The 12,336-nt window shown below is 42.8% G+C and overlaps 1 protein-coding gene across 3 annotated transcripts in view; it reads left to right on the forward strand.

Moving 5' to 3' along the window:
- The window catches only part of INPP4B (inositol polyphosphate-4-phosphatase type II B), a 3,177,224-nt gene that overhangs the window by 131,108 nt on the left and 3,033,780 nt on the right, over positions 1-12,336 (forward strand). For all 3 annotated transcript variants that reach the window (XM_069631181.1, XM_069631178.1, XM_069631177.1), the window contains exon 2: positions 8,548-8,592. In XM_069631181.1, the coding sequence (XP_069487282.1) occupies positions 8,548-8,592 (45 nt within the window). The remainder of the gene's footprint in view (positions 1-8,547; positions 8,593-12,336) is intronic.

Here is a 12,336-nt window from a genome sequence, read left to right on the forward strand (position 1 = left end):
TAATGCCACACAGAGGTCCTTGTAAGAAATCGGAGAATTCTAGGCAGGCTTCTCACAACAAGCATTCTTTTTTAGACAGGTGCAGTACCACTGACAACATACAGTGGCCATCATCAGAAATCTTGGAGGACCTCTCTGTTGTCTGTGGTAGTGCACATCTCCCAAAAATAATGCCATATCGAGGTCCTCAAAATAATTCTGTAACTTCTTATGAGGACCTCTGTATGTTGTCGTACACCTCTCCAGAAAAGAATGCTTGTAATGCAATGTAATGCTCAGATCCCAGGGTTGCATTATCTGCCTTATGTTTTCACTGTTGGAATGTGTGTGTTACGCCATTCAAGCATTTCTTTCACTGTTGGAAGGATAGAAATTTAAAATTGCATCACATGGTCATGAATGACCTAGATATGCAATTTTATTCCACTGCTCCCTATCGAAACATGATTTTACATTTCAAAGCCCATTCCGTTTCTGAATTTGAGATGGGTAGAAATGCCCTTTGTTCCATTGCTTTGTGCAATTACATAAAACGTGGGAAAAAGGGTATCCGAATGTGTTCCTCTCTGACTATAAAGAAATGTAGATTTCTTTTGAGGGCATGTGAACCTAGCTGAAATTTAGCCCCATTGAGAGCAAAACATCAACATAAGACTGCTACATCCAGGCTGCAATATTACATACAACCAAAACATGTACTCCCCCCTCCCCTTGTGAATACCTCCTCTCCCCTTGTGCTTCTCTCCTCCCCCTTGTGGATCCTTCCTCCACCCTTGTGCTTCCCTCCTCATCCCTTGTGCTTCCATCATCCCCCTTTTGTGGTGACTCTACTCCCCTTTTGCGCTGTCTCTCCTCCCCTTTGTGCTGTGCTTGCTCCCTCACTTGCGCCATCCGTCCTCAATGCTTGCACTGTCACTCTGTCCCTTTTGCGTTGCCTCTCCATCTCTTCTGTACTGTCGCTTCTTCTCGCATGTGGTGGTGCTCCATCTGTTGTGTGCTGTCACTCCTTCCTTTATGTGCTCGCTCCTTCCCCATGTACTGTCGCTCCTTACCCTTGCGCTGTCGCTCCTTCTCCTCTTGCTCTGTCGCTCCTTCTCCCCTTGCTCTGTCGTTCCGTCTCCACTTGCTCTGTTGCTCCTTCCCCCACTTGTGCTATCCCTCCTTCCCCCACTTGTGCTGTCGCTCCTTCTCCCTTTGCGCTGTCGCTCCTTCTCCCCTTGCTCTGTCGCTCCATCTCCACTTGTGCTGTCGCTCCTTCCCCCACTTGTGCTGTCGCGCCTTCCCCCATTGCTATGTCGCTCCTTCCCTCCTTGCACTGTCGCTCCTTCACTCCTTTTTCTTATTCTCCCTTAGTTGCTATTTATTTCTTATACCTCCCACCACGGTGCTTCCCTCACTCCCCAGCAATGCCCTTCTTTCCCTACCACGCTGTCATTTCTTATTCTCTGTGCTGTCATTCTTCACTCTTTCTCGCCATAATAAATGTTAAATGCAATAAACTACAAACGCCAAAACTATTGCCAATGCTTTTTTCTTAAATGCGGCTGCACCTGTCTGCTAGGAGCGAAGCTCGAATATGTTTACTTACCAATGATGTCAAAAGATTCGTTTCACTTCACGAACAAATGCAGAGAATCAGAAGATGAACTATTATGCGATAATTGTATAGAGCTAAACTGCAGTTCATATGCTTAGAAAGAGCAATTGGGAAGATCTGCTATTTCAAACGACTGTAGCCTCCGACCAAGCAGCAGACAGGACAGGAGCACCAAGGCAACTGCAATTTCGGATACGACAAGACATGTTTAAAATTGCTATCTGACAGGTCGGGATTTGCATGGTGTTCAGTTTATGATCACTGAATGAGTTAAGAGTTAAAAGTAAACGTAACTCTGCCTTTCTCTAAGTGGCGTTTCGCGTACATGTGCAGCTGGTTACAGTTAAATAGTTAAATAATACAGTGCATATAATAAACGTCACATAGTGCTATCTCGCATACCTTGAACACTTTGAATAGCACGGTTTTACACAACATAACAACAATATGTGCTATCGTAGGAAACCATGAAAAAGCTAGTGCAGCCAAGCAATGTAGTGTACCATAGCATGGCCACGGACGTTATTTGGGGGTAGCCAGTGATAGCGTGTGCTACGCCTGCCAGTGCCTAGTCTCCGCTTGTCCCTGACCTACTTCCCGCATTGCACGCTAGCAGTGGCAGTTATGCATTTATAATATAGAACATAAAATGACATGTATCAGAATGCAACGAAAGACACAAACGCTGCTATCCACACCTAATACCGGACAACTTGACATTTCTGGAATGTGTCCCTAATGAATGTTCATTTCATGAGTGTGTGTTCCATTAAAGGTAGATATTTTAAGTGTACAATAACACATATCAATCGTCTTAAAATAAAAGAAATAAGCTTCATGTAAAGCAGAGCTTTAAGCAAACGATTCAGCGTTACACAACAGTTGGCGAGGAATCTAAGGCAAGCTCTTTGCTCACTGAGCTATGTTTGTGGCTTGCGATTATATAATTAAGTGTGGTCCTTTTGACACTTAGAAGTGGCAGTGCTCGATTATGCAGTAGTAACTAAACAGTTGCATCTCAGTAAGGATTGGATGAGGACATCTATGAGCACAGGCCTTCGCAACCTTATGGTATAAGGGACACAAGGCCCCAGTCAGGCTGTGCCTGTCCAATGTGAGTGCGCTTGGCCTATGATCATATTACATCATTTCACAGATGTCATCAAAAACCTATCAACTCCCGAAGATGGTACAAGGGTTTTATAGTTCTGAAGAAGCAGCTCACTAAAGGCGTCACTCTTTCCTGTCTCCTGTGGGCTTTCCCTTCCCTAGCCCAGGCGTCCCGGAATCCCAAAGTGGTCTCTAGGAATTGGTCATCCATCGTATCTAATAGCTGACTGACTAGTTAGGGTGGGCTAAAGGCACACTCTTTATCAAGCTGACTCCCTCTGGGGCGTTCTAGGTGGATTCTATACAAGACTAGCAGTGCTCTTAACAACTGGAATACGCGTCTTCCAATTGCCCAGCTTTCCCTCACTGGCCCTGATCTTTTCTTTGTCGTTTTACCATTCCATCTGCCCGCCTCCCTGCTCTGCCTCCCTCCACCTCTCCCCACTCTCTCCCTCTTCCGTCACTCCAGTGTTTCCCTCTCGCTCCTCCCTCTACCACTACTTACTACTACTACCGACACCCACAACTCTCCCCTCCTACCACTCCTACTACTCCCTTCTCTTACTACCCTTCACTTCTACTACTCCCTTACTTCCTTTTAACGGTGCTCCACTCCCCTCTCCACCACTCTCTCCTCTCACTACTCTCCTGCTACCCTACACTCAACTTGAGGGATAATGTACTCTACACAGGATGACTATGTACCGATTGTGTGAGGCTATACTAGCATATTTGGCTAAGTGTGGCAGTACCTATCTATATATGGCTGTAGTGGCATGTGAGGAAGTGCCCCTCACATATGATTTTGCTGTCTAGCTCATTGTGTATTGTGACTGCACCCATAGTATGTCATGACAGTCCCCTATGTGACAAATCTAGGAAATTCGTTCCTTCTCCCCAAGGGGGATCCACCCCCATTGAGGCTGGTGAGGTGAATCTGTGTCACAAAACCCTCCTTAGGGGTTTGGGGAAGTGGGGCCTCACTGGGAGTGACCTGCCTTTTGGGGGGCGAGGACTCCCCGGGTGTAAGAGGGACCCCTGTGAAATCTGTACTCTCTGCCTATATTGGGGGCACTAGAAATTGTAAAGGTAAAAAGGCCTTTTGTTTTTCTGACATCACTGCTGAACCCTCTTAAAACGTGGAATCTAATAATCAGAAGGGCGCTACCTTTCATAAAAGAGAGTGCTATAGTCAGGATGTAGATAAAATCAACACCAGGTGTGACCCTGCCCCCATACGTTCGCAAAGGTAAACAAACATATAAGCTGACAAATATGACAAGTAAACAATTAGTTTAAACAGTAGGGGCAATGCATCCACCATAAAGAGTAGAATAGGTTGTGCCACACAAAGTGGGGCCTAAAAGTATAGAGCACACACAAGCTTAAACAGATTGGAGCAGACCCAGGTAGGGTTACACAAAATATCATAGACACAAACATAGTTAGAAGAAGATGGCAGCATACATGGGCAGGGACTAAGCGTATGGTGGCATGCGACGCATGACGCACGAAGAACGTTAACATTGCAGAGACTTAACCAATGTACCGCCATTTTAGAGAGAACTATGAAATACCTTCATTCGGAAATATTGACTCACAACATCGAAACTGCTTTGCACACACAGTCCGAAGCCTCGTAATATTCAGACCGACGCTTGGGCGTCAAGGTTATGAGACGCGAGGCCCCAAAATGGGTTCAAAACCACCAGATAATATTTCCCAGAAGTGCACAGCATGTAACTCTAAAAGTGAATTTGTTTCTATTGGTAACCGAGAGAAAATATAGATAGCTTTTGATCTCCATGGGCAAGAGTCTTCTGTGTCAAACAGTCTCCTAATAAATAAAAACACCGAGCATCACATATGGGTTATAATAGCATAAAACTCAATAAACAGATGAAAATGAGGCCTGAAGTAGGGGTCCCGTACCATGTGATTGGTACAGTGACAATTTATTCCTGGGTTGAATAGACGGCCCACATGCTATTTCCATGGTGCAGCCTGACAAATGGACACTCTTAAGGCCACAAGCAAATTGGCAGATGAAGGTCTCAGGCCTGAGAATAGGAAGGGATTTGACTTCTTCAAACTGAATCACAGCAGTCCGCCCATCTCTTCTCCCCACCACGCATCCTGGCATCTCATGAAAGTTCACAAGGTCGGATGAGCAAACCACTGGCCCATTAGGATTGTGTCTGACAGGTTGGCCACCCGGAGCATATTGACCAACAAATATGGCAGTAGTAAATAGTGGCAACACTTTTAGTAGGCTGACCTTAGTAGGAGCCATTGGTTAAATAATATACAATAATAGTATCTGTCATGTATAGGATTTATAGGTACTATAGTCCCTTAACCAACGTTAGAAGATGTTTTCTTATCACTAACAAGGATATCATATGTGATGTATTTTGGACTTAAAATAAAAGCTTGTATCTTACATTGGAAAGTTCAGAATGTTTTTTTTTGTGTTTCCCCACCGGTTCATTTTTGAATAAAGCAGAGTGTTCTTGTGCACTTGTATTTACTTCATTTTCTTGGGTTTGTTTCTTTATTGATAATCGATTTTTGATTGGGATCATCTTAACATTATAGAAGGATTGTAGTCCTCAGCTGGAGGAGGAGATTCGGAATGGCAGGGAAGAAGACGTGCAGAGCAGACGCTGTAGTGCAGAACGAGAGCAACCTGGAGGCAAGACCACAGACAGGATGTCGTGGGCCAGGGGCCCGGGAAACTCTTCCAAATCCAGGAACTCCAGGGGACAAGCTCTTCAGACCCGCAGGGAACAAGTTCTTCAGACCCGTACTGAAAGACACAGCAGTGAAGAGTAATGCGGCCCTGAGAAGGCCGCCACGACAGGAGGCCATAGCAAGCAGAGGTGAATGCCGCAAATAGGAGCATCCCCAACCCTCAGAGACCGAAGTTTCCTGAATAACATAAAAATCCAGGTCATAGACAACTCCCAAATAACCTATACAAGGGACGCGATATCCTGAAGGGCACAAGGACTGACGCCTAGAGAGTCTAGAGAACCATATTGAAAAGTACCACAAGGAGAAAGGGACACAAACAGATAAGAGAATATCATGGGTTGGAGAACCAAGGGGCGAGGTGTTCCAAAGGAGACAAGGACTGATGATACTGAAGATCATGAAACCTATAAAATGAAAAGTATAATATCACACTACCCCGGGGTGTGAGGACCCGATTGAGAGAGTTGGGCATTCGGATACACAATTATTGGAAGGGGCTAGGTCGAATACACAGTTAGAATCTAGCAGTGAAACCTTGAGTTATTGTTTTTTTTAACACTTGAAAACGTGTCCTGAATTGATTGACCAAGGCTAGGAAACATGTCCTAGGTGAAACATTTGACTTTGAAGATTGTCTGCAGGAGAGGTGGTCAGCTAGGAGGCATTGGCGGCCTGCAGTTTGAAAACACTTCTTCTTAATGTTTGTTTCCTTTTTATCTTGTGGTAGGGGCCAGTTTCTTGGGCAGTTTAGGATGGAGGACTGTTTTGAGTTGTTTGACATCCCCACAAGCTCCTCAGTTATAGTTTTTGTAAAGGGAAACCCCTTTTAGCAATAGGGACAGTACGTCATTTGCTTTAATTTGTATCAAAGTTCAGTGTCGAACCATGTCCTCTGGTCGCCAGACCTAATTATTATGAATGGTAATCAAAATAACCTTGTGTCTACTGGAACCTATTCATTTACATTTAGTCCAGGTTTTCTACATCAGTGATGGGGTCCAAGCCCATTTGCGCGCAGGCCCATTTATTTGAGGCCCATTTGCTTGCGTTTTTTTACACAATTTGCCGCAAAAGTGGATGGGGTAGGTTTAGGTGTACATGAAGGTGGGGGGATGTCGAGGGTTTGCAGGGCGTCTCCCCTTGCTTTTTCTGCAGTGAAATGTGTAAAAAGAAATAATATTGATTTCGAGCAAATGGGCTTCAAACACATTTATTTGAACAAACACTGTCGAAACGAGTGATGGCGCTTCTTAAGTTAGTTATCATCAAGGTCAATGATTATGCGCCAGCATTTCCTGTGATGTAATTGAGGTCAAAGGTCATATGATGTCACTCACTGTTATGTTTTCAGGTAAGTGATTCCACGTGTGCAACCCTTATATTCTTGTGAAATGATTTGTCTGAGCATATCCAAAAATAGCATAGAGTAGAATAGCATATCCTCAGTTTAACAAAACAAGACCTAGAAATGATGCACACACAAACCTTTGCAGTGAAACTTGTGTAATACAAAAACTAACATACCAACTAAGCATTAGCACATGATAACACCACCCAACATTACATCAAGGTCACACTGTACAGGTTTATATATATATTACAGAAGTCTAAGTGTATGGGGCTGTACGTTTGTGTATGTGTGACATTACTGCCACTATACACCCCTCAGTGTGCATTTGTGGATTCTTACACAGGGAAGTGTGGGTTTTGATGTGTTCCAAGCAGAGGACATTATGTCGGTTGTACCCACGGGCTGAATGTTTTACAGCAATGTAACTGCACAGCTCTGTATATGTCATAGAGATGTTAATGCGCGGTTGAGTGTCTTTGCATGTCCTGATAATACTACTACTGCATAGGGAAGTGTACGTTATAAGAGTAGAACTGTTCATAGCTGTGTAAGATTTTAAATAAATACTTGAACTGGGAAGTGTTGGTCTGATTTATGTAGATATTCTATGTCTGCTTTTTTGTAAACATTTTAATACAAAAGTAGATGGCATGGGGTAGGTTTACGTATTTATCAAGGTGGGCAAATGGGCCTTAAACAAATTATCTTGAGCAAATATTATAGGATGGTTGCCAGTTTATGAACGGAAAGGAAATATTGGAACCCACCTAACTTCATCAATCACTTCTAGATGACTCATCCTGTGCTCAGTCTGGAGAAAAGTTCCTGTGCTAGGATTTGTCCATACCCAGGAGTGTGAGGAATAAATACTCTCCTACTTAATACCAACGGCTTGAAGAGTTACAAACTAGCTAAATTCTCTAGGCCGGTAAGCTGCTTATAACTAAATGCATTCTGATATGTGGGTGGCCATTGACATGTGGCTGCACCGTGAGCAATGCCTGGGACCTAGATGTTTGGTGAGTGAATTAGCAAGTGAGTGCATGAGTACGCAAATACACCCCCTGTAGAGCCCATTGTGTCAAAAGGGCTGCAAGGTGGTTGGCTTGTCTCATGTCAGTTGAAAGTAGCTAATCTAGTCATGATTTTGTTTTCTTTCAGTACTGGTACTTGTTCTTCTGCGTTCATTAAGGAAAAGAGATCAGTGTTTATGCATAAATTGAGGCAGCAGCATTGCAAATCGTAGGAATTTTGCCAGCAATCGTTACATTTGATTATAAAAATCGGTGCTGCTCAAACGCCTCCCCAATACAAATATCTTGTAATAAGGAGTTCTCTATTGCTCCTAGTCCTGAATGATTCTGTATAAATCATGAATGTTGTTTCAGATATAAGGTTCTGACGATGGGTATGTTGTACCATCTCTAGGTGCACAACAACCCTACGTTCACACAAGGGCTACAAATGTCCCCTCCCAACAGGTGAAACCTGTTTGGTAGTATGCATTCAGTCGCATGCATGCTACATTAAAGCCTCTTTGTTAGATGGAGCACCCTTGCAGGGACTTCAGAACAGGGGTAAGATCTGTTCTGTTTAAGACGCTCAACAGTTGCCTACAGTAACAGTTGTTTTTATCACCATCTGAAGTCTTCTGACCAGATGATCTGCAAGATCTGTGTGAAGTGAAACTGTAAATACTCACTTATCAACTAGTTTCCTTTTCCATTAACAGGCATTCAGAAGTTCTTGAAGGATCCCAAGCTAGAGTTCAGCCTTGGTAAGAGATTTTAAATTTTGTATTCTTTATTTTGTTTAGTTATTTGGGATTTTATGCATTGCTTTACCTGTGGATTGCAACTTCACAGCGTTTCCCACGGAGAAGAGGGGAGTACAGGGTGTAGGTTTGTATGCTCAGTAGAATATATGGATTTTCAGAGCTCATTGAATTGTCTCACGGTCAAGTTCACGGCCGTGATGTGACTTGGGGGCCTTTGAAGGTGCAGAACATATGATATGCCGAGGTCTTCCTCTAGTTCTGTGGTCAGTAGAGATCAGCGTCAGCTGCACATATTTGGTGGTTGTTCCCCTATACTCGGTGTACCCAGGGCAGTGATCCATAATGGATTTGCTATTTTACTCCAGGTTATGTCATGCTCAATCCAACTTGGCACTTGTGTTAGGGTAACTGACAATTCAAGTTATTTTTCAACATTCAATAGCATACCATTCGTTCTAGGATACCAAAGGCAGTGCAAAGAAGCAACTCCTTTATAACAGCCGTAGCGCTTCAAATATTGCATTGCAAGGTTGCTTGTTACTTTTGCAGCAGGTCCGCTTGATCTACATCCTGTAGTCTTTCCTGGTTTGTAGGCCTTACTACACCTATTAATTGTCCCTGATGGAGGGTGGCATCCGGAATGTAAAGGTCGTTCGTCTTCCCATGTAAATCAAAGGTTACCATGCAGGTTTCGCCTGCCCATAAAACAGCAATGGATACTCGAGCTTAAGCATGTTTTATAAACAAAAGGAAGGTGGACTCAAGGGAGATGACCCCAAGAAAAGAGCTCCAAATCTCAGGTCCAAATGGAAGAAAAAAGTGGTCATAGAATCACAAATGTCCAAATGTAATAATTCTAAGCTTGAAATATAAAGGTTTCTGATGGCCCTTGGACTCCTCTACAGTTCGGAGGCCACATAGATGGCATGACCAATGGCAAGTATCTTGGAACTAATGCATCACATCTATCTTGAAAGAAATATATTGGTTAAGAAGAAATATTTTAGGTGAACCAGAACTAAGGTAATGTGATCAAATGTCATGATGTCATTGTTGTGTCTAACCATAGAATGAACAATGTCTTTGTAGGGGGTCCATTGATGCTGTAGGTGGAACAATTCAAAGAATATTTGCACTATCCAAGAGAGTGATAATAAACGACTGGACAGCAGTCAAAAGTAGGGGGCAGAAGTTGATCTATTCTATTTGTGACTTATGTTTTGATGTAAAATCATGCCATTTCCCCCAATTCAGAGAGGCAGAATGGACACTTTCCATGACGGAAGTAAGACAATCCTTGATGGTGGAGGTAGAGGTTTTACTTTGAAAGATCTTTAGTGGATTCTATTATGGAAATCACTAAGGTGAATCCGCTTATATAACATCCCCTCATCTATATTCCCATGCACAATCGGGGACAATAAACAGGCTACATTTAGAGTTGAAAATCTATTTATTTTTTCATAAAATGTAACCAAAGGTGGTCCCTAAATGTTATGCTGGGGAAGTTACCAGAGTATAATATATATATCCATTGCTAACTGGTTTACAGAAATAAGAATTGACCTGGCTGTGAAAATCTCACTAAAATGTAGTACACACATGCAGTCATTCCATTAATCAATTAATGACATTTCTAAATATCTGCTTCTCCTAAGACAAAGTAACTTCTAGACCGCAAAGGATAAATCCATAATTACATTAGTGCTTATTGGCCAATGTGTTGGAATACTTTCCACAGCATATACATAAAGCGGATGTTCTTTTATAACTGACAGATTTGAAAACCTATGTTATTTTCCCCCAGATCATTAACAAGTATTGGTAGCAGAGAAGGGGTGCATAGGGACAAAGGTTTGCTGGATGTTTCCCATTAGCCAAATGCTCCCATTTGGAATGTGATGCGAGTGATTTGTAGCATAAATATGCAAATAAAAGCTCTGGTGGGGAGCACCCCAATCTATATGCTGGATTTTACGAAAGCTGTGCTATCAATCTAGACCACACAGAATATTGATTTATCCTATGTATCCACCCTAAACTATGATTTGCTGAAAGGACAACAACTATATCACAATTATCCTAGATGATTTTAGTAAATCTGATTCAGGGTCTTCTCACTTCAATACAATTTTATTGGTGAAATTGTACTGTCATTTGAAATTTCATCTTTTCTATGGAAAGGGAAATGGGTTAGCTAAACTCCCTTTCATCCCAATATCTCTTTTTAAATATCAATGGCTTTCACGGGTCAAAATTACCAATCAAGTGTATCCTTTCACAAAACCAGTGTTAGTTACTACACCTGTGAAAACTGCTGGGTACAGTTCAATTAGCTATGATTAGCTAAAGGCTGCAATCTCTGCATTGGAAATGCTATCTGTTCTAAACTGCACCCACAACAAAGAGAGGCATAAAAAAAGCTATTTACTGTTATTTAAATGTTATTTCACTCTGCTTTGAATGCAGTGATCACAGGCTACATTTTACACTACTAAGCTGCAAAATTCTGTTCCCAATGGGGGTCATTTTCTAGCAAAGGGAGTGGAACGGGGAAGCATAAAAGCAGTTTATGGATTCCTTTTATGATCCACTTAATTTTACAGGTGCACTGAGGCATAGGAGGGCAGCAAAGTGGAGATAATATATCTGCTCTGCCTTCCCCTTCCATCTCTGGAGGGACTTTGGTTTAATACCTGCATCGGATTTAAATGCACCCATAAAACTAAAGTGTCCAATCTGTTACACCTTGCTTTTATATGTTGTGTATAACAGGTAGATTCCACTGTTATCCATTCAATCAGTCTTTTAGTTCTCTCAAATCAGAGACTAATAGTAAAGCATGAAGGCAATATATTTGGGGGGCTGGACCATGCTCCATCAGGAACTTTAAAAAAGGCACTCCAGCAAGGTGGCCAGCAAGGTGGGCTGTTCTCGCTGTTCACTGCTGTCCTGCTTCCTAATTTCTTTATTGCCCTTGGCCCCTTCTTCCCCTTTTGCTCGAGCACGGACGTGCCTGTGTGGTTCAATTGGGCTGGGATTGCGATATGAGTATGGACCTGAGAACCAGGAGCTGAAACTTGAACTTGAGCCCAACAGTCTGAGCCTGAGAGGGGTTCGTGCTGCAGACAAATGAAGTGAATAGAAGCCGCACTCTACCAGCATTCTATTCAGGCAGGCATGTTGTTGGGACTGTTGGAAGCTGTCTGCAGCTACTGCCAGATGTTGGTTGTTGCTGGGGCCTGGGAAGTTGGGTTGCAGAAACTGGTGGATTAGATGCAAGCAGATCATTGACATTGATATTGTATTAAGGGTGAAGCCTGCAGGACAAGAGTGTTGTGCTCACTGTCATGAGCTGTGGAGCTTTGTCATATGTTTGGAGGAAGAGATGACTCACTGGAATACTTGCAAGATGCAAGGCCACACAGAGAGGGTGCAGAGAGGGGCAGAGTTTAACTAATTGGAACAAACCTGTTGCCTGTCTATTGTGGGGGTTTTTTGTTCTCGATTTATTTTTAAATGTTTTGCTTTTTGAATCGGTGCAGTATGGCAGCAGTATCGGTTCGCAGGGGTGGTTCACCCACCGTTACGCTATGCAACTTCTTGCGCAAAATATTGACATTGGAATTGAAAATATTGGTGCCACTTTCAGCATCAGGCACCACTGTTGAGCCTCACTGTAATCCCATCAAGCTCACTGGCAACACTTAGACATTTTTCAAGGAAATAAACCAATTCCTTGGG

The sequence above is a fragment of the Ambystoma mexicanum genome, chromosome 6q (assembly GCF_040938575.1).
Source record: "Ambystoma mexicanum isolate Mex_15411 chromosome 6q, UKY_AmexF1_1, whole genome shotgun sequence".
Lineage (NCBI taxonomy): Eukaryota > Metazoa > Chordata > Amphibia > Caudata > Ambystomatidae > Ambystoma > Ambystoma mexicanum.